Source organism: Pristis pectinata, chromosome 14 (assembly GCF_009764475.1).
Source record: "Pristis pectinata isolate sPriPec2 chromosome 14, sPriPec2.1.pri, whole genome shotgun sequence".
Classification (NCBI taxonomy): domain Eukaryota; kingdom Metazoa; phylum Chordata; class Chondrichthyes; order Rhinopristiformes; family Pristidae; genus Pristis; species Pristis pectinata.
In genome coordinates, this window is record NC_067418.1 from 32,486,115 (window position 1) to 32,508,436 (window position 22,322).

Here is a 22,322-nt window from a genome sequence, read left to right on the forward strand (position 1 = left end):
TCCTGACCTCCAGTGCTGTCTGTATGGAGTTTGCACATTCTCCCTGTGACCGCATTAATTTGTTCCAGCTGCTCCAGTTTCTTCGCACACCCCAGGGGTGTGTGGGTTGATAGGTTGATTGGCCACTGCAAATTTCTCTGAGCATACAAGTGAGTGGTAGAAGCTGGGAAGAGATGGAGGGACTGTAGGGAGAATAAAATGGAATTCGTGTAAAAGGGTGCTTTAAGACTGGTGCAGACTCGGTTGACGAAAGGGACTATAACTGTGCTGTATTATTCTATGACACAGCCTTCTCAAAGAGTTGATCTCTGATAACAGTCTGCAGTTCTGGTTAGTAATGTTCATAGCTTTCATGTGCACAAAATAGCATTTGGTAGTTTGATATTTCTGTATCATCCAGCAGTGAGGTTGGACACTCATTTCAAACATTGAAGGAAACATTGAAAATGCTGTGTACAGCAGGTCCAAGTACTCAGTAAACCGCTGGATCATTTTGTTCCTTCTCGTGCACAGGATAATTCATCAATTCAGCTTGGGATAACGCACAGTTGAGGTGATTCTAGGGTGCTGTCTTCAAAAGAGGTTGGGTCTGGTTAAAAATCTAGTGGGGAGTGTAGAGGAGAAGAAGTGAAGCCTGAGGGGAAAATACCCAGCTCAGATATCAATTAGGATTTTCCAGGTAGGTTTTTAGAACATAGAACACTACAGTACAGTCCAGGCCCTTCAGCCTGCAATGTTGTGCCGATATTTTATCCTGCTCTGAGATCTAACCCTTCCCTCCCAAATAGCCCCATATTTTTCTATCATTCACGTGTCTATCTAAGAGTCTCTTAAATGTCCCTAATGTATCTGCCCCCCACAACCTCTGCCAGCAGTGTGTTCCACGCACCCACCACTCTCTGTGTAAAAAAACTTACCCCTGACGTTCCCTTTAAACTTTCCTCTAGTCACCTTAAAATTATGTCCCTTCGTGTTAGCCATTGTCGCCCTGGGAAAAAGTTTCACTACATACATTTATTTTTGTCCTCTGAGTGTAACCAGAAGGTCAACACTTATTGCCCATCTTAATTATTCTCAAAACATGGTGGCGAACTGGCTTATTAAAAGTCACTGAATGAGGCACAAGAGACTGCAGATGCTGGAATCTAGAGTAACAAACAAGATGCTGGAGGAAAATGGGCAGTCAATGTTCTGGGCTGAAAGATAGAGGGATGATTGCCAGTACAAAGAGGTGAGGGGAAGGGGTGGAGCAAGAGCTAGCAAGCGGTGAGGAGGGAAGATTGGTAATAGTGACAGCGACTGGAAGGTGATGGTGGAGGCAACTAAGGGCTGCAGATGATGGAATCTGATAAGAAAGTAAAGTGGAATGTGGAATCAAATAATGGAAGTGGGGTGGGAAAATGGGAACAGTAGGGGCAGGGGACCGAGTGGGAGGAGTGTGTGAGTGAGGGACAGAACAAGTGGATGGAGGAGGGGGACTAAACAGGGTGTTGGTGGGCTGGGGTGGGTGCTGGATGAACTAGGTAGATCATGAGGAGAGAGAAAAGGGACAGAGAGGGAGCAGTTTACCTGAAATTGGAGGATTCAACGTTGATGTCATCAGGTTGCAGACTACCCAGGCGGAATATGAGGTGCTGTTCTTCTCGTTTGTGTTTAGCCTCACCCTGGCAGTGGAGGAGGCGGGGGGACAAACAGGTCGGTATGGGAATGGGGAGGGAAAATAAAATAGCAACCCAAACAAGGAGAAACACACTGTGACGTCTGGCTAAGCCAGACCCCTTGATCGGTGTAACAGTCTTAGCTGCCAATTACTTAAAACACAATCTTTCTGAGACATTCATAAATGCTCAGAATATTTTTTTCAAAATAAATTTCAACAAAAACAGGAAATAATTTAAATGACTTAAACCCAATAAAAAAAACACACTGAAACATTTTAAAAATGTTAATCACATTTAAACCATAAAAATCTATGTATTACATTAATCTTCATCATTAAAAAATCTGCACAGTGAGCTTTTCACTAATCATCTATCTAAAAATCACTTTGCATTGAGGCACTCATCAAGACCCTCACAGCCACTCCCCTTTTAACCAATAAGAAAATACCAATCCATCCCCCCGCACCTCAGACTCTTGCATCATTGAATCAATGTAACCAATTCCAAACATTAAATATCATCAACCATGGCAAGCTGAGGAACGAGTTTACCAAGGAGTCAAGTCATTACTTGGCTGGGAGTGAGGCAGGGTTTGGTCAGGGGTCAGTTTAGCAAAGGAATCCAGAAACTGGTGCTATATGTATCCCTACAGCAAAACTGTCTCGATTTCAGTAAATGTGCATGTATATTTTGTGGATATGTGCAAGAATCTTTAATGTCTTGTGACAAACTATGTGGTGTGGAAAAATAATAAATAAATGAGGCAGAGGACATGACTGTTATAGTGTATTGTTGTGAATTTCATTAACTTAGCACAGCCAGTAAATTATTAAGAACTGTCGATTCGTAGATGATCCAAACACTGAAGGGCTTTGCTTTATGAATGGCAAAAGCAATTAGGCAAACCTCAATGAAACTGAAGCGGAAAAGCCCACTGGGAAACAAAACAAGTCTTCTTTACAAAGATCACATGGAAACTTTGCCAACGTCTACATTTCAGCTTCTTTTGTGCTTCGTTTATTCAAGTGACGAATGGAAACAATATATCCCACACAACATTGCTGCAGTAGCAGCAATACAAGCATAAAATAATTTTTTGTCCAGAATAAAATTCCACAGTTCATTACAATTTTGTCATGCAGTGGTTTAAACATTTAATACCAAAATATTCAGTTTCTTTACTTGGAGATAGGTTTTTAAATATTTTAATTGAATTTTCCAATTTCATAGTTCATAATTATGAAGGGAGAGCCAAATATAATATATTTTATATGAAATAACTACTTAGCAAATATAGGCAGTTCTAATATTAGGATTAAGGTTGGAATATGACTTAAACTGAATTGAAAACCTCAAACTGCCATGGGATTTGAACTTGAATTATTATTCCAAGGGCCTGAATTACAATTCCAATAACCAAACTACTGCACTATCATACTGCACAAATGCAAATGAATTCCCTGAAAACATTAAAACACATACTAAGGCAAATAATTTTAATGTATTTATGAAATATTCAAACCATCACTGCATTTTATTATTTCTGGGTGGACTTTTGCTGTAAATACCTAAAGCTAATTATAGTTCTTCAATTCAAAAAATTTCTATTTGTAAAAGAACTTAAAGAACACAGAATAGTAATGGTCATCTTTAATACCCACATTAAAATGTAAATGTGTGTTTGGTACTTTGAAATAGAGCTTTGCACCAGGAAATACATGAGAAAATTTCTACATTCACTGAGTGACAGTGCATGTACCAATAATGAAACAGTACTTGTACAAATTCTGACAATCAACATCTTTAAGTAAACACTATGCTTAGTGTTCCACTGTTCAACAGAAATTAGGGCTACCCCATTTGCTCAGTTTGGGAAGGAGCTATTCAGACCAGGAGGGGTCTGAGATTATTCTTGGCTGGGTGATTGACAAGTCATTTTATAACTTTGCATGTGGGATGGACAAGATCACCCATTGTTCCTCATCTGGAATACTCTTGTGACCTTTGCATTAGAAGAATTGGATTCACCTGATCCAGTACATCCACCAGTGCCCTATGGTTCCTGCCCCCACCCCATGCCCCCATATCACACTGTTGTAGCTACCATCCACTATTCACACAGATGGAGGTTGTGGTGATAGGTTACATGGAGCTTAAGCAGACGTTAGTCAGATTTAAACAGAAATCTGCAAATAAACATTCAGCCATACATGCTTTTTAAAATGAAGGAAATAAGAGTCAACATTACAGTGTTCTGCCAAAACAAGTGCCAAATTCTCAACATATTAACTTCTGCACAATACAATAAATCAGCTGTTGTGTCATATTAATATGTATTACATCAATAGTAATGGTAATATTCTGTTCAGTTTGGGAAGCTCATTTATGTTACATGATAAACAAACACTAAAAATCGATAATTTTTCATCAATGTCTATTATTTAATTAGGACTTAATTGTCTGTAGACCACTTTGGGATGAGTTGAGGTAGCATAAGTTTATTCTTAATTTCTATTTATTAGTTCCTGTGAGCAGAATACACTCTCAAATTTTATATTTAGCTATATTTTCACATCAAACATTACCCATCTTCTTAAATCTGAGCTTGCCCTACAAACTACAGCAAGTTAACAACCCTGGTGTTGCCCGCTTATAAATAAAGATTCCTGTTTGGGCAATGCAAATACATTTGGAAACAAGAAATGTAATTTACAAATAAAACACCTAAAACAAGGAGGAGTAGTGGGTAAGAAAGCTACTTACTGGTGGTACATACGTAGTACATCATAAAGATAGTCCTTTTCTGCATCACTGTCAATTAATATATCCACCTGAGGGAAAGAAATATTTCAAATAAAATACATTCACCACAAAATAGGTGTTAACTAACAATCAAAATAGGCAAATAACTGAATCTTTAATAAAATTACATGATAATTTTATCACTTCAATGAAACTGCTAGGTTTTTAGCAATCTGATTGAAAATCCAGTAAAGGACATAATCAAAGTTGAATAGCACATCAGTTATAAGTTTACAATCTTTTGCTGAAAGTACTGAAACTAAACAATTGTTAGTACTGATTTTATTTATGGCCAACATAATATAAAAGAGAATCTGAGAAACATTTTTTGATAAAGTCTCTTGTACCTGATGGTCACTAAGCTGTTCAATAAATATATTCAGGAATCTCTTGGGCCATTCATGAATGGAACACATTCTTGCTCAGCAGAATTGACACAAAAATACTAACATGTAAAGTGATCAGTGGTTCAAAGAACATAATGTCAGCATCCAAGCAGCAGGCAACGTAGGATCACAGGTGTATCAGATTCTGTTGGTTGTCTGCCACCCAGCTGAGCTGCTGCTGATAGTCACTATCCCTACTAGCTGACAAAAGATTCTCTTAAGCTGGTGTCAGTTTATAATATATTATCAATTAATCAACTAAAAATAATAACTTTCTCTTTCAAGAAATAAATTTCATTTTCCATATTGAACTCCTTAAGCATTAAGATGTAGAAAGGAAAAAATGCCAGTAACTATGCATAACTATTTCAAGGTTACAGCATCGCTAAGCTCTTAGAACACAAGAAAATAGGAGCAGGAGTAGGCCACTCAGCCTCAAGCCTGCTCCACCATTCAACATGATCATGGCTAATCTGCCCCAGGCTTCATCTTTTTTTTTATGCCAGTTCCTCATAGCCCTCAATTCCTTGATCTTTCAAAACGTACCTGCTTCTTACTTAAATGCCCCTTCGATCCAGCGGCCAAAGCCGCCCAGGGTAGAGAATTCCAGAGATGCATCACCGTCTGCGACTAGTTCCTATGCATCTCAGTTTTAAATGACTGCCCCTTAATTGTATAGATACGTCCCCTTACTTGAGATTCTCCCACTAGTGAAAACATCTCAACATCTATCCTGTTATGCCCCCTCTGGATCTTATATGTTTCAATAGGATCACTCCTCATTTTTCGAAACTCCAAGGAATATAGATTTAATTTGTTTAGTTGCTTTTGGACTGCCTCCAATGCCAGTACATCCTTTAAGTAAGGGAACCAAAACTGTGCCTCTTGCTCTTCTGCAATCTTTCTGCATTTAGGTAATATAGTCTGCCTTTAGATTCCTCTACCAGTGCATGATCTCACACTTTCCCACATTAAACTCCATTTACCAAGCTTATGCCCACTCACTCTTATCTATTTACTATTGGAGAGTCTAAATAGTTTCATCATAACATGCCCTTCCACCAATTTTCATGCCATTGGCAAATTTGGATAATTTACATTCTGCCCCATCCTCCAATATAGCGTTTTCTGGAATGTTCTACAGCTCATGAAAGAAACTGGCCTTATTCCAGAGACACATTTTGTCTTCTGAAAATTTCAAAAGATTCAATTTCCAAATAATGCAATGCAACAAAATGATTCCCACAAAATGCTTTCCTAATATACTCCATGTATCTAATACTTGGAGTAGAATGCGACAGAACTGCTTCATTACAACAGAACTAGCATTTATGAACTAGTTTAAAAATGATTCTTAAAATAGCACTATAGTTAACAAATTTCCATATTATCAAAGCAACTAAGTACTGCAGCTTGGAACACCTTTTTCTCATTTAAAATCTCATTAAAAAAACTAAACAAACGAGACTCATAGCATCCTTTGTTTTGTTTGCTCGACTGCAATACAATTGTTTTCAATTTCCCCTGTGACTACCATATGGAGCTCCATCCCGTATTGCAAATTTCACAACAAATTTCACGACATACGTCAGTGATAATAAACCTGATTCTGATTCACCCTGGCAATTAATGCTTCACATCAGCAGCTACTTCACTCCATCCTCATTATCATTTTCTTCTGGCCACCAGAATTATTATTAACATAAGTCAGGACAAATTATATATAAATATGTACCAATTATGTGATTAAATCACATTTTAAAATCCGGATCAATATTTTTCTGCTGTATTCAGCTTCCTGTTCAATAAAATCAGAAAAAATTATGGGCCATTTGGCTGGTTGTGTCCATGCCAGCTGAAAAAAAAGCTACTAAATTAATTCCATTTCCAGCTCTTGATCTATATCTCTGTAGGTTATAACATGTTAAGAACTTTGAGGCACTTTTTAGATGTGACGAGGATTTCAATTACACCAACCTTTCAGGCAGGAAGTTCCAGACACTTTGGGTAAAAGAAAAATTCCCAGCTTCCCTCCAATCTTTCCACCTATTACTTTGAATTCATGTTTCCTAGTCATTGATCTTTCTGCTAAGGGAAAAAGGTCCTTCTCACTCACTTCATTGAGACGTCTCATTATGGGTCCTCTCCAGGTTACAATAAGGTTCCGTTCCTGAGAATTGTTCATAACCTAACAGTTTGCAAGTCGGAAATCCAACAATGAACTGAGCTCTCAGATGGCAGAAGATGCCTACAGCTCTGCAGCAGCCAGCAAATCCATCCTGCCAGGAATCCCAAAAGCTCATTGTACCTAAATCAGGTGTTTGTAAGCTGGGGTGGGCCTGTACTTTATATTTTCCTCAGCTCAGACTTGTCAGCCTTTCCTAAGCTTCTCCATCCTTGGCAAAATCTTTGCAAACCTTTTCAGGACATATTTTGATGCTATCACATCATTCCTGAAATGCAGTTAACAGAACTATATGCAAATATTCTAGATGTGTTAGATTCAATTCTAGCATAACCTCCCTGTATTTATATTATGTGCTTCTACCAATAAAGGAAAATTATCTTGTATGCCTTTTTAACCACTTTGCTACTTTCAGATATCTGTGGAAGTCCACTCCTGTATCCTTCTGTTCCTCTGAACTTCACAGTATCTTGTGCATACTTCCTTGCCCATTAGAATATTAACCATCTTCTCACAATTTGCCATTTCTGTGCTCATCTAACCAGCCAAATGTTATCTTCCTGAAACTTTGTTCTTCATTATCAACTATCAAGCCAAATTGTTTCAACCACAAACTCCTTTAATATGGCGAGATTGTGATTCTGCTCCCTTAGTCTCCAGCTGATATGAAGTCATGCACAGGCAACACCTGGTATCCTGATGCTTTAATTCTGTTACAGCACATGACAAGCTGAATGGTAGCTGATGACACCTTGTCTTATGACATTGGTGTGCAACCTGTCCACATATGTGCAGCATGAAAACAATGCTGCCAGACCATATTTGAAAGAACAGAACACTGGCAACCTGCCTGACATATCATTTTTGCTGCCTGGATCTCTGCAGAGAAGCCCTGAAGAACATAGCAGTGAGCTTTAAGATTATCTGGGAGTCCTGTGAACAATCCATCCAATTCTCATTAATCTTAATTCTCCATTTACCGAGAATCCTACACTCCCACTCTCTTGCTCTCAAGTATGTACTTGGCCACTGTACAAAATTAAATAACAATGGAAAATTAATTTACCAAACCAAATTTATAAATAAAAGCACTCTATACTGCATTAAACCATCAACTAATCTGGCTTTCAGATATCTACTTCTGCCCTGGTTCTCATACTCAAAGCTACCCCAGTTCCTGAGCATGGCTTGTATGAGGCTGCTGACCTTCAATTGACAAGATTGAAATGGCCTTAAAAGTTGAACTTGGGCAACTCTGGGTGAAGAAAAATGGACTTCAATCCACCCCATCTAGGAATACAGCAGAGTCTTGGCTCACACATAACAGTAAAGGCATTGGCAGATTGACAACAACAGGATCTTCCTGATGGTGAATGGCAGCTCTGTATTCATGAAACCACTGTCACACACACAAGGTACTGTTTTATCGAGCCTAGTAACCTGTTGGCGCACAGTGTTGACACCCTGCATGCCCTTTTGCTCAAAGCTAACTTCTGCTTATACAGCAATGCAAACTGAAACATTGTCCACCAGATGCTGCCCACGAGAGTATGGACAAAGTTGGTAATTGAGTCAGCCATTACTCCCATGCTGGAAATTATAGGCCCAGAATCTGAGCACAGCCTAGTGCAAGGTTGGTACTGGGTCTACTGTAAACACACTTCCTAGCCGGTCTGCCAATGTACCAATATGTCTACCCATCAGAATTCATCAAACAACTCACATGCTGCAGGACCCATGAGCAACGTTAACCTCTGAGGAAGTGAAACCTTTGCTCGCCTTTACTCCTGCATTGGTTGCAGGCCAACGTGCCTAATTATGCCGCTTCTAGGCCAAGTTAGATACAACTGGGTGGAGGAGGGGAGCAGGGCAGCAGGGCAGCAGCAAATGGGACTTATGCTGTTGGCCCTGGAAAAGTATGGGTGTTCATCCTGGATCCACTAAAGGAAACAATTAAAAATCACCTTAGTGATTTTCACTACCTTCTATATCTTTTAGTGGTGGGCTACTAGAAGTAACAAAAGCAGGTTAAAGTAACAACAGGGGCCTACGTGCATCTTTGATCCAGATTTGCATTTATTAACAAGGCAACAAGCAGTTTTAAAATCATTCATCAGTAAAGCAAGGCAGGAAAGGAACTTAGTTTCAAATGCTCTTTCGCCACTTCTTTTCCCACTAATCAGGATGCTTTTAAACTGTGTTATTTGGTCACATTTTTCCAGTAGCATCCAGTTTTGTTAAAGTTGATACATCTCTTAAGGACAGTAAGCAACATTATGCATTTGTTAGGACTCAATCTTTTTGACAACTAGATATTAACTTTGAATCTAATACATGGGAATTGGCTTATTATGGTTCTGTGGGAAATACATATGAGCAGATTCTCAATAGTTTCTGGTTGAGTGTGAGCCTCTAGCATAGAACTGCACACATATTAGCAGCAATTTGGGAGTTTAAGTCATTGAGGTCATTGGGCTGGATCCAAGTGGACCCAAACTGTTCCCCAGACTTGCAACCTGCAATATCAACACAGACTTATTTTATCCAGATGTGGAAAGCCAGACTACATGACATTCCCTGCACACCAAAGGTGCCTCTTGAGGCAGAAGAGGCTCCACGCAGCAAATTGGCCTCAGGTTTTGTATTCTGGTGCCTTACCATTGGAATGTCCTGACTAGTTTTGACAGATCACCACTGTCAAAGGTTTCGGGACTGTCCTTACTGTCTCTGATAGACATTTAAAGTCTATTGAAATAGATTTAAGAAATGTTAAAATTATGAAATCCAAAAGAAATACTTTAAAATATGAGCAATTATTTAAAAAAATCAAGTTAAAATAACTCAAACACCATAAAATTTGGTTTGTACACTAGCCATACCAGCTTGGCACAATGCAGAGTAACTGGGTGCAAGGTGCAATTGGCCCCTTTCCTCAGTGCAACAGTGCTCTTTCACTGGGCTCCATAGTGAGTCAGAGGTGTTGGTATCTGACCCCATTTGTCTTGGTCTTCCACGTTTGGTCAAGCATGCTGGCCTTCTGTCAGCTCAATTTGGCCTTTATACAGATCAAGAACTGCAAATTACTGAGATCACTGCTAAACTGCATTGCTGAAAAACATTAGCTAAAGGGCATTGAATATTATTGGATAGAAGGAATTCTTTATTTTAAAATATTGCAGCTCCAACACTTGACAATTTACATGGCACTATGATTAATGCTGTTACTTTATCACTTTCTGATACAGCACAAGGGGTCATAAAAAATTGAGACTGTGCAAGCAGCTGTTCAATTACAATCTCAAGGCTGACAGAACTGTGTGCTATAAAATGCAGAATAATGTTACAGCAAACAGAAAAAGTACTCAAACTTTCAGCTGCTACTATTTTTAAAATCTGAAATACAAAACTTGCCATTGTACTAGGTCACATGACATCATAACCAAAAACCATAGCACTGTCAGCATCAATATAAGTGGTAAAAATTCTTTCCACAACATTCAATATGCTTTCCAATTTGTCTCATTGATAGACTAACAACCAACAACAAAGCAAAAACTTGCAGAACCAGAACCAAAATATTATAACTATTGATGGCAAATGCAGAATATACAGCTCGGGGACCAGCCGATCAAATTATTTGTGCTGTGCTTGGCTGCAATATAAAATCAATGATGGTTGCAAAAGCCATAACATTCCAAGAACATTCAATGTTGAAAATCTACAGTCAATTTATTCTTCCAACTGAGCAATTGGTTGATTTATGAGATTCTATTGCTTAATAGAGGGATAAAACATAAAAGTATTGTAACTAACTGTGCTGATAAAAATAATTTGCAAGTCAAGATTTGAAAATAACACAACGTATTCAGTAGTATTTTTACTGTCTTTTTTGATGCATGTACTCTTTTTTTCATGTATTTAATAAAAATATTGTAAAGAGAGATTTGAAAATAAACAGAAAAAATGCAGAAATCATACACTAGATTGGTAAGAAACTAAAGTGAAGAATCTTAATGTTTCAAATGGAAACTATTTCTCAACTGACTAGTTCACTGTGTATACCCATACTTCTTTCAGCCTAGCCCCCCACCCTCCCCCCACCAATAAACAAGCACTGAAATTATATTGGAGTCATTATAAGTCCTTATAAGTACGTGCAGTTTTTTTTATATAACCTCACGTTTTAGATATACTGATATATGAGAAATTACACTCTAGACACACCTAGATAGTTTTTGTCTAATGTGTTATCTCTCATGCATGAGAATATTATTTTAGATAAAACGTAAGATTGTAAGTAGTTCTACATTTGTGTCTTAAAAGGAATGCTCACGCTAACATAGTTCTTATTTATGGGGGGTGGATGGCGTACACAGTGAACCCTCCAGTATAATTGAGACTAAGTTTCTTATGTAAGTATCAAAGGTCAATTGTAAAGCAATAAAGTCCATCAATAAAATTGTAATTCTTGTGGCATATTGGAACTTAATGAAAAATATGAAAGAAGCAATTGTTAAAACAACTGTGAGTTGAAGATGTTTCAAATATACAACCACATCTAAAAAGTATGTTAAAATTGTTTTGTTTCATTTTAAGATATAGCCTGATAATGTGCTCAAGGAGTCCTATACAATAAGCTAAATCTGAGTGATTCACCTACTGTTGTAAACATCACTCTAAGTCCATCAGCTAAACATATTTTTCAATTGAAAGTATTTATTGTAGGGGAATCAAAACAAAAAGAACTCTGAGCAGTCCAAAAAGTGCATTTGTAATAAAATTCCAAAGATGTATATTTTCCAATTAAAATTATCCTGATCCCCGAAGTAATTTGCCTAAGCATGCTGAAGTAAATGAACACAATAATTTACCATTGATAGGATTGATACAGTCCACTGGATGTAGAATCAATACATAGATTACATTTGTTGCTATGAATATTAATTCTGAGAAAATGTTAGCAGTGTCAACATGATATGGAGTAACAAGAAAAAAATCTACCATAACACAATTTTTAAAACATACAGAAAATTATTCTGTAACTAATGCATAAGTAGATTCATGGACCTGATATTAATTCATTAATATATACCATTCTCTATTTCATTTTCCCTAAATTGATGTTCCTAAAATGTTTATTGGGTAAAATATAATTCAAACATAATTGGGACCACTAAAATAAAACAGTAATTTAAAAATGACTTGCAAACAGCATTTCACCAGTTGTATAACTTTGGCTTGGGTTTTGCAGACATTATAAAAGTGAGGTTAATGACATTCACTCTTATTTATCTGAAAAATAGTGCAATAACTTCAGGCAAGGGTCAGATGAGCAAGTACACTCTAAGATATAGAGTTGATATCTGAGTTGTGAAGCGTCACCATTAATTATATCTTCCTAGCTGGTTCGCCACTGAAATATTTTTACTGGGAATAAAGGGGGCCTTTTCTGGTTGGCTGCCAGTACTAGCGGTGTTCTGCAGGGGTCGGTGTTGGGTCTGCTACTTTTCATGTTATATGTTAATGATCTGGATGATGGAATTGAGGGCTTTGTGGCAAGTTTGCAGATGATATAAAGATAGGTGGAAGGGCAGGTAGTGTTGAGCAAGCAGGAAGTCTGCAGTAGGACTTGGACAGGTTGGGAGAATGAAGTGGCAGGTGGAATACCGCATAGGGAAGTTTATGGTCACGCACTTTGGTGGAAGGAATAAGGGCATGGACTATTTTCTAAATGGGGAGCGAATTCAGAAATCGGAGGTGCAAAGGGACTTGGGAGTCCTCGTGCAAGATTCCCTAAAGGTTAATTTGCAGGCTGAGTCAGTAGTAAGGAAAGCAAATGCAATGTTAGCATTCATTTCGAGAGGACTACAATATAAAAGGATGTAATGCTGAGGCTTTATGAGGCATTGGTCAGACCACATCTGGAGTATTGTGAGCAATTTTGGGCCCCATATCTAAAGGAAGGATGTGCTGGCATTGGAGAGGGCCCAGAGGAGGTTTACAAGAATGATCCATGGAATGAAAGGGTTAATGTATGAGAAGTGTTTGATGGGCCTGAGCATGCTGGAGTTTAGAAGGATGAGGGGGGAATCTCATTGAAACCTACCGAATATTGAAAGGCCTGGATGGAGTGGATATGGAGAGGATGTTTCCAGTAGTGGGAGAGTCTTAGCTTCAGAATAGAAGCATGTCCCTTTAGAACAGAGATGAGGAGGAATTTCTTTAGCCAGAGGGTGGTGAATCTGTGGAATTCATTGCCACAGACAGCTGTGGAGGCCAAGTCATTGGGTGTATTTAAAGTGAAGGTTGATAGGTTCTTGATTAGTAAGGGCGTCAAAGGTTATAGGGGAAGGCAGGAGAATGGGATTGAGAGGGAAAAATAAATCAGCCATGATCGAATGGTGGAGCAGACTCAAGGAGCCGAATGGCCTAATACTGCTCCTATATCTTATGGTTTTGAATGAATACATTTGTCTTGTAAATATGAACTAATCCCATCACAGAAAGTTATGTGTTGTCCATTCCAATCTAAATATTCTCATAATGACTACTTCAAGCATCCTCCATTGCTTAGATTATTAAATATCAGAAAAATCTTGTTCTACTAGGTTGCACTTGACAGAGATTTTAAAATGTAAATGATAAAATTAAAAAAAATATTTTATTTTGTTTTTTTTCAGTATCTTCTCCATCACCACCCCTCAAAACATCAAACCCTCTTTCTCTAAGTGCCTGATCTGACATTGAAGGAACCCACTTTTAGTCTTCTTTCTCACATCTTGCACTATTAATTTCACATCCTTTCCATTTCATTATTTAAGATGCTCGTGTCACTCACCCTATCCCAAGTGTTCTGTTTGAACCAGAAAAGTTTTATTTATATGGCATCTTAAACATAAGAAAACTACTTCAAAGGAGTATTAACAAACAAAACAAAATGGTTGCTGAATCCCATGAGATATTAGGATAGGTAACCAAATTCTTGGTCAAAGACTGGTTTAAGATCATAGCAAACAGAAGCAAGAGTAGGCCAGCTGGTCCCTCGCGCTGCTCTGCTAATTAATATCTTGGTTGCTGCTTTACCTCAGAGGCACCTTCCTGCACTAACCCCAGATCCCTTGATTTTCCTAATATCCCAAAACTGCCTCAAATGCACTCAGTGACCCTGTTTACACAGCCCTCAAGTAGTAAATCCTAAAGATTTACCGCCTTCTGGGTGAAGAAATTTCTTTTCTCTACTGAATGGCTGACTTATTTGAGATTGTGATCTGTGGTTCTGGACACCCCAGCTAGGGGTAACATTGGCCCTGAATTATCCTGCCAAACCCCTTAAGAAATTTAAATGTTTTAATTCTTACAAACTTACAGGAGTGCAGGCCCACTCTGTTTTATCTCTTCTTGTACAACAAACCCACTGTCCCAGGAATCAATCTAGTGAATAATCTCTGCACTCCTTCTATATCCAGATGAGATCTCAACAGGGCTTTATATAACCGCAGCAAGACACGTCCACTATTCTACTCAATTCCTCTTGCAATAAAAACCAACATGATGTTTACCTTCCCAAATGCCTGTTGAACCTGTATGTGACCTTTCAGTGATTCATGTACCGGGCTACCTTCTCTCAACACTATCATCTTTCAATCTCACGTTCCTCCCTGGATCTGAAAAGGCTCACTCAGCATCATCAGCATCTTCATGGTAAGGAAAATGAAGTACACAACTAATTTTACATTATTGAAGTTTCATTTTTCACATCTGGAAATAAAAAGTCCTCATGAGAAAGGTGAGATAATTGATTTGATTTCATGTTTCCATGTTTAGGGCTCTGGGTATACGTGATAAGTTGTAGACATGCAGCTCATGATTCACAGTCATGAACTCCTTGCAACCACTTTCCTCTATGCTGAACACTGGACTGGTTTACTGCTCCTGAAGTTGATAAACGTGCAATACTCATCAAAAAGTGATGAGTGCTGCACATTTACACATGACACGAGTTTTACATACACCATATCTAAGTGACTAAAAGTTATTATTTTGTTAACTGACACTAACAGGCATACATTTACTATCAGATTTTTTTGTATTACATTGTTGATTACCCCAACTTTCTGACGCTATAACCTTTCAGTTTATCCTTTCCTTTCGTGAATCTGCTGACTCACGTTAGAATATGACTCAATTGACATTGAGATTTCTTATCCTTCTTGATCTGTGAACTTTGAAAGGAAGTATCAGCAAGCAATAGGGATTGGGAGGGATGTTCAGATGTCATACAATATCCACCCATAAATACTTCTCAGCTTAAGTCATGAGACTTAATATTTATGTATTTGACTACTCATTTAAATGTTTGGTGACAATATTTTTGACGTAGTTCAGTATCTTGGTATAGTTCAGTTATAATAATGCCTTCATTGGAAGGGAGCGCATAGGAGTGGATTGCCATTCAGCACATATCTAAGATAAAGAATATGGTCTTACTATGACGAAGAAATTAAAATCTGATCTAAGATGTATTGATAGAGTCCTGGAAATCATGATCTTTTTAATACCAATTTATAAATCAGAGAATACATTGTGTCATAAGTGTTTGAAAATTGGACAATGCAACACAAAGCCTGGAAGTTCTATTCCGCAGCACACATTTATATACAGTATACAAAGAATTTTATCAGAAAACCAACTGCATACTTATTGAATCTTTCACAAGGTCATTCAATTTCTATTGGCCCACTTCCACATGGAGCCATCTGGACACGCACAGCAGTGTCCAATGACATACAACAATTATTTTGAGGTCACTACCACAAAACTTATTTGCAAAGGTTGTAAATGTACACAAGGAAACTTTCATCATGGATACGAGGCCTGCTTCAGTGAGACAAGGATCACCTTTGAATCCTGTACTTGCCCTTCACTACAAATCTCATTTTCCCCATCAGCAGATCCCATCTAATTCCAGCTGTGACAAATTCCCATCACCAGTTTGCAACCCCAACAAAACACTCCAGCGGCCAAAGGCAATCAACCAACCCTTGAACCTCAAATTGAGGTTTCCCCACAGAACCACTATGCACCACTATCTCTAGTACTGCCCATCCCACCCCATAATTTGCTATTTACTCAGGTTCTTATGCTCATACTGCAAAGGCAAAGCCAATAGAGGAAAGACATCTGTGTGCACAAAGTGTGCAAGGCCATTTTAACTTGGACCTTGTGAATAAAATAATTCTGCTTTATATTGCTGGTTTAACAAGTCTTTCCCAGTATGACTGATCCTGCTGAAATTCTATGTGAATCTGCTGTGCACTTTTAAGGACATAAAATCTAACTGCAAATAAGAGACAGACTCTGGTAATCATAGGTTTCACGTTGTTAAGCGACTCATGGTTGGTGAAAATGCATTTTCTATTTCTGTTAAAAGATTATCCACAGACTAACAAATGCTTGCAAATCACAGTCCCTCTGCAAAGTTTGTTAAAACAAGCAGAAAATGTCTTTCCTCTCTTACATTATTCAACCAATTTACATGCTTCAGGCATATCATCGCTATAACAAAACTTTTAAAACTGGTTTATTGTCTGTGTCAGTGCTCATAAGAAGTGGAATTTTGTTTTTCCAAATCGAATGGTGGCATGGAAAATTCTGCACAAGTAAACTAGCATTTTTATTAAATAATGTCTTGGATGTTGTTATTGTTTTCAATTACATGATTTTAAAATATTTTTATGTACAAATAATTAATGAATTAAACTAATTTATTATTGACTCATTTTGAAAGTACTGAATTTTCATCTATTCTACAGTGGAGGAAGATAATACACAATGGAAAAACCAAGATTGTGGCTTAATGGGGGAAAGATTGTCTAGGAAGACATAGCGGTGGGGAGGTGTGAGGGAAAGAGTACATGGAAAGAATAAAATATAAGGTTTAGATAGAACATTTTATCATACTTGATGGGATGGAGCAGGTGGGGATTGTTGAGGCAATATTATTCAGGAAAACTTGAAAACTGATATAGAGAGTGGGAGTGCAAGAACCCCAGATTACCTGGAAAGTAAATAAAACTGGGATGAACATTGATTAAAATAACCGGCTAACCCTAACCCTTCCACTCCCAGAAAAGCAGGAATTGGTTCCTGACAAAACAAGGTTGGCACTATTAAATTTATAGGCCTTTGGGTCAGAAACTTCTATTTCCTGCAACGTAATATATTTAATCTATTTACTTCTTTCTATGTATCCTCTACTCTACAGTTTCTCATTGAGTACCACCAATGGTTCTCAGGAGGGAACCATTGGGCATTGCACCAATTTCAACGGGCATAAGTGGTCTGAATAAGAAGAAACATGATATGCAAAAATGTAACTTTGAGTGTAAAAGAGCACTGGATACCAATTTGGCAACAGTTGGGTGGTACTTTAAAAGGCAAATTATATAGTTCAAATATGTAATGGACACCAAAGAGATTAAATGTATCTTGCACAGGAAATAGATTAAATCAGTAATCTACTAACTCAGTAAAAGCTTCTGACCCAAAGGTCTAGAAATTTGAGGACACCAACCCCATTTTGCAGGTACAGAACAGCTGCCTAAACATTCCAAAAACAGGAGGTAAAATAGGTACACCTATCATATGTGGTAAATACATTTACTGACACATTAGTAAGGGCAGCAAAAGAGGTGGTTTATTACAGACATCAATCCCCTGTGGAATAGCACAATAGCAGAAGGAAGCTGCACAGCTATTCAAGGCCCCATTTGCAAAATTAGGCATCTCTGCATAGCCATTGTCTAATTGGTTTGGTTTAAGAACTTTAGCCGGCAGCACCACAATACTTTTGGTTGGTTAATTGAAGGTAGAACCTGGTACCATTCTGAGCTTTAAAGCAGTGCCAAATACCATGAACCAGTTTCTGATCAGCTTCACAAGTCATTTCCTCTCTCCCTTAACTACCCTGATCACTCCTTCCCAACAAACCCCTCTGCTGCTCCTCCATTCCAAGACCTACCCATGGTCCACTGCCAGCCACACAGCATCCCACAGTTGAAGTGCTCTCACCACTGATTTAGCTGGAAACATTGAGCTGTATTGCAAGCCCTAATGTCAGGGATGTCTCCAGCCTACCAGATCCATCACAGAGATTATTCCCTCTATTCAGCTCTTGGGGACATGCCAATTTCCAAAACAAAGTTTCCAATATCTCGTATTCACACCACCCGTGTGAATTTTGCGTGATGTATAATTTTGTGAAGCATAAACTTCCTGACATTTTGAGTTTATGCTGATATTGGTGTTTCAGGGATCAAATTTAAAAAACCATGTAAAAGAACAAAGATCAGGTCTGAAATCTCACAATTGTTACGGACTCAGTGAAAGTCCCTTTAAGATAGAGAGTGTGTGTGTATGTGTGTGTGGGGCATGCTTACGTCAATAGAAGATAAAGGACGTAATGACGTTGTTGAAGAAGTTAGAAGAAGAAGGAGAGAAGAGAGAGAGAGAGAAGGGAGAGAGACACCAGCCTGCTAGTTTACTCTTATCGATGGATGAGAAACTATAACTGTGTCTGCCACTGAAATCCATGTATGGAAATTGGAAGTAATCCAGTGGAGTTCACTTTGTTGCTGACCTGTAGAAGGAAACAGGTATTTGTGTGTGGACGACCACGATTCGGATGCTTTTCGGGGTGAGGAAGTCACTACCGAGTAAACACTGAAGTATCGTTTGGGTTCCATTGTGGAACATTTGGATTTCGTATTTACTCTCTCTATGTTTCTCTACGTCTACGTCTTATCTTCAGACAACGGTGATTGTTGAAGAAGCCCTTGCTCATGTTTCACCTTATGGCTTGCGGAACTGAACTTTAAGAACCATTCCTGAACTGGGAGTTTGGGACTTTGTCACACGCACACACGACGAGTTTAGTTTTGGGGTTAACGTTCGAGGTTTAACATTTTTGAATTCTAACATACTAACATTTTTACTTTTATTTTACGTATTATCATAAGTAGTGATTAATAAAATAGTTTTTAACACTGAAACATTGCTCAGTGTGTTTCTTTTGTTGCTGGTTCGTGACACAATCAATAGTATTATGAAAATATCAAGTTTTAAACTTAATTAAATGTCATTTTTTTTAAGTTGCTCATTTCTGTACATGTCTTCATATATACATATTAAAATAAGATAATTTTGAGAGAGGATTTTCCAACATGCAGATTAGAAACCATTATTTATCGACACACAACCAAGTACACAGATAAGGATGTGAGGTGAAAACATGCTTGATCTTGGGCTTGATATTTTACCCATCCATAGGACTGGATAACTTTCTGCCATGCTTTAATTAGATTGACATAAGAAGAAGAATTATATTTGTAAGGACCAGAAGAACTGTAGGTACAATGGAAAGAGGGGAACCCACTTACCAATGAGAAATAAATCTATGCCTGACCAATACTGTATAATTCCAACAATAATTGTCAGATAACAGCCACAAAGGGTTAAAATTATTTATTTATTACCTGAGTTTTCATCTTTGTAACCAAACAGCATTGGTTTTGACTACAGTACCCCAAACTTATTTTCCCACCTGAGTTAATTAATTCATCACACTTTTGGGACCAAATATAGGTCCTTCTTTTCAGTAATCACTGAACTATTTAATAAAAAATGATAACATAAAATATAAAAATCTAATTGAAAAATAATGAACAACTGCAATGAAATTCCATGGTAACAGATCTTTAAGATCCGCTCATTTCAGGAACTCTGTACACATTCATCTGGATATGTTGAGGCATACTGAAAGTTACCATCGTTTTATCGCAAAGTTTAAATTGCATAGTCTCCAGCCTGAATCATGAAACGGGGAAATCTTAATCTTTAAGATTTGGTAAAATGAAAACGATTTTGCCACTACTTCTGAACTGGATGTTATTTAACATTCCATAAATTTCAAGTGAGTGCATCTGTTTGTACCCTTTCTCAACTTAGCGTTTCCGAAGACGGTGTCCCTTTAAGGATTTCACTTCGGTATAATGTTACCAATTTAAGTCAGAGCTCAGAAACCTGTGTTTGAATGCCACTTACTTGATTCTCCCACCCCAGTTTTCAGTAGTTATTGGAATACCACACCCCAGTGGATTCGCGGCACTAGATTCACTAGCTGGCAGTTTATGAATCCTTTCCTCTGCCCGATGGCGCTAAATACCGGGGTGAGTGAGTTTGTTCCCGTATAGAGCAAATGTTTGTGAACGGGCGAAACATTTCTGATACTATACTATAAATATCGGCATTTAGGCGCTTCATTCTAATCAGAATTCAGACACTGTTTTGGCGACACTTAATGGAAATTTGAAGACTATTCTAAAAGAAACATTCAATGCCCTTCCCCCATCCGTTACTGATACTGCTGGGTCCATAGTCTCTCACAACCTAACCTTCCCTAACTCTTGCTTGCGAAAAATAACATTGTTGATTAAAGTTAGTGGGAACATACTGATAAATTAAAAGTTGAATTGTGTGTAGTTAGTTGCTGTTTGTTCTTACCTTATGCCTGAATTCCCTGGCTACCTTTTTCTCCATTGTAGCAGCCTAGATACGATAGAAACAAGGAATGACCGCCCCCTTTTCCTCTGAACCCTATGGGAGTGGAAAGGCCACACAGCTTCCAGTTAACAGCAAGCAGAACTAGAAGAGAAACAAAGAACTTAAAATATCCTTGGTGTCTTTGCACAGTATAATTTGTGTGACTTAAAAAAACGTATTATTGCATTTTCAACACTTTGATTTTGTATTAAAAGCATTATAATTCATAATATATGAACGGATATAAATGTTTGCTATTTCAGAAAGAAATTAGTTAGCTGGAAAAAAATCTCCATAATATTTAGAGTGGATTCTTTCTTTTTCCTCAGTATTTTCCAAGTCAAAACTCAACTCAGATAGTGGTTTACTTTACGTAATTATTAACTAAGAGAAACAGAAAAAACCAACCTGAATGTTTGTATATGTTTATGCAGGTACGTACTGAAGAAAATACACTTAAAAGCAATTTGGCCTATGACAAAAATAAAATCACAAAAACTAATTTGCCCTGCCCTGCCGTGGCACAGCATACTCCTTCGCAGGTAAGTTTCAACAAGATTTTTTCATTGCTTTGGCGGATGGTATTTATTCCTGGTAATTGTGAGTAATTGAGGGAATACTGCGGAATAGACATACCTTGATGTACAAGTCCAAATATCCATGAAGGTGCTGCACAAGTAGATAAGGTGGTGAAGAAGGTATAAGGGATGCTTGCTTTCAATAGCTGGGACAATGAATGAAAGAGCAGGGAGGTTATGAGACAACTATATAAAATATTGGTCAGGCAATAGCTGGAATACTGTGTGCAGTTCTGGTTAACACAATACAGGAAAGATGTGATTGTGTTAGAGAGAGTGACAACAGATTCACCTAGATGTTGTCAGGGATGGAGCATTTCAAAGGACAGAATGGATAGGCTGGGTTTTTCTTGGAGTTGGGGGGAGGACCTTGTCTTGTACTGATATGGCACATGACCCACCTCAACCACCTCGTTTATCTATCTTGCTACCTTCAGGAATGTAGACGTGCATTGTCAAGATCCCTCTGTTCTTCTTCTCTTATTCACCTCACATTTATTGTCTATTCCCACATCTTGTTTGCTCTGCCCAAAAGCACTACCTCACACTTCTCCAGATTTCATTCCATTTACCTGTTCTGTGCACATGTATTAGTTTGTTGGTATCTTTTCAGTGCCTAGAATTTTTCTTCCTCCCCATCACCCATAACATTATTTTGTCTAGGATTAGGAAGTGGTAGAAGCATTGTGTGCAGAAACTAAAGTGACATTGGAGATCTTCACAACATCATTTGTCCTCAATTTACATGTGTTGAATTTCCAAAAGGACGAACAGCAAGATGCCTCAGAAAGTACTCCAGATATTAAAATGGTTAGAAGTTCAGTACTTAAGGTTAAACAACCTGTGCAATTTTTCCACTTCAGAAGCAATTCTGTGGCTATCAACACTCTGGGACATCCTGAGGTCACGAAAGGCATTCTCTAAATGTGTGCCTTCTTCAGTAATAATGGGAAAGTTCTGCACATGTGTTAAATGGTGATATGTGCATAGTGAAGAAAGGGATGAAAAATATAGACATTACATAGGTGAAACTTGGATAAAAGTATTACAAAGAATCGTGGGCACTGGAATAATAGAAGTTAAGTTATGGAGCACTGCTGGAAAAAAAAAG

At 38.0% G+C, this 22,322-nt stretch overlaps 1 protein-coding gene across 1 annotated transcript in view; it reads right to left on the reverse strand.

Annotated features, from left to right (window-relative positions):
- The window catches only part of ush1c (Usher syndrome 1C), a 141,449-nt gene extending 120,790 nt beyond the window's left edge, over positions 1-20,659 (reverse strand). The window contains 2 exon segments of the mRNA XM_052029288.1: positions 4,425-4,492; positions 20,595-20,659. Of these exon segments, the coding sequence (XP_051885248.1) occupies positions 4,425-4,492; positions 20,595-20,630 (104 nt within the window). The 5' untranslated portion in view covers positions 20,631-20,659.
- Between the last annotated feature and the right edge of the window lie 1,663 nt (positions 20,660-22,322).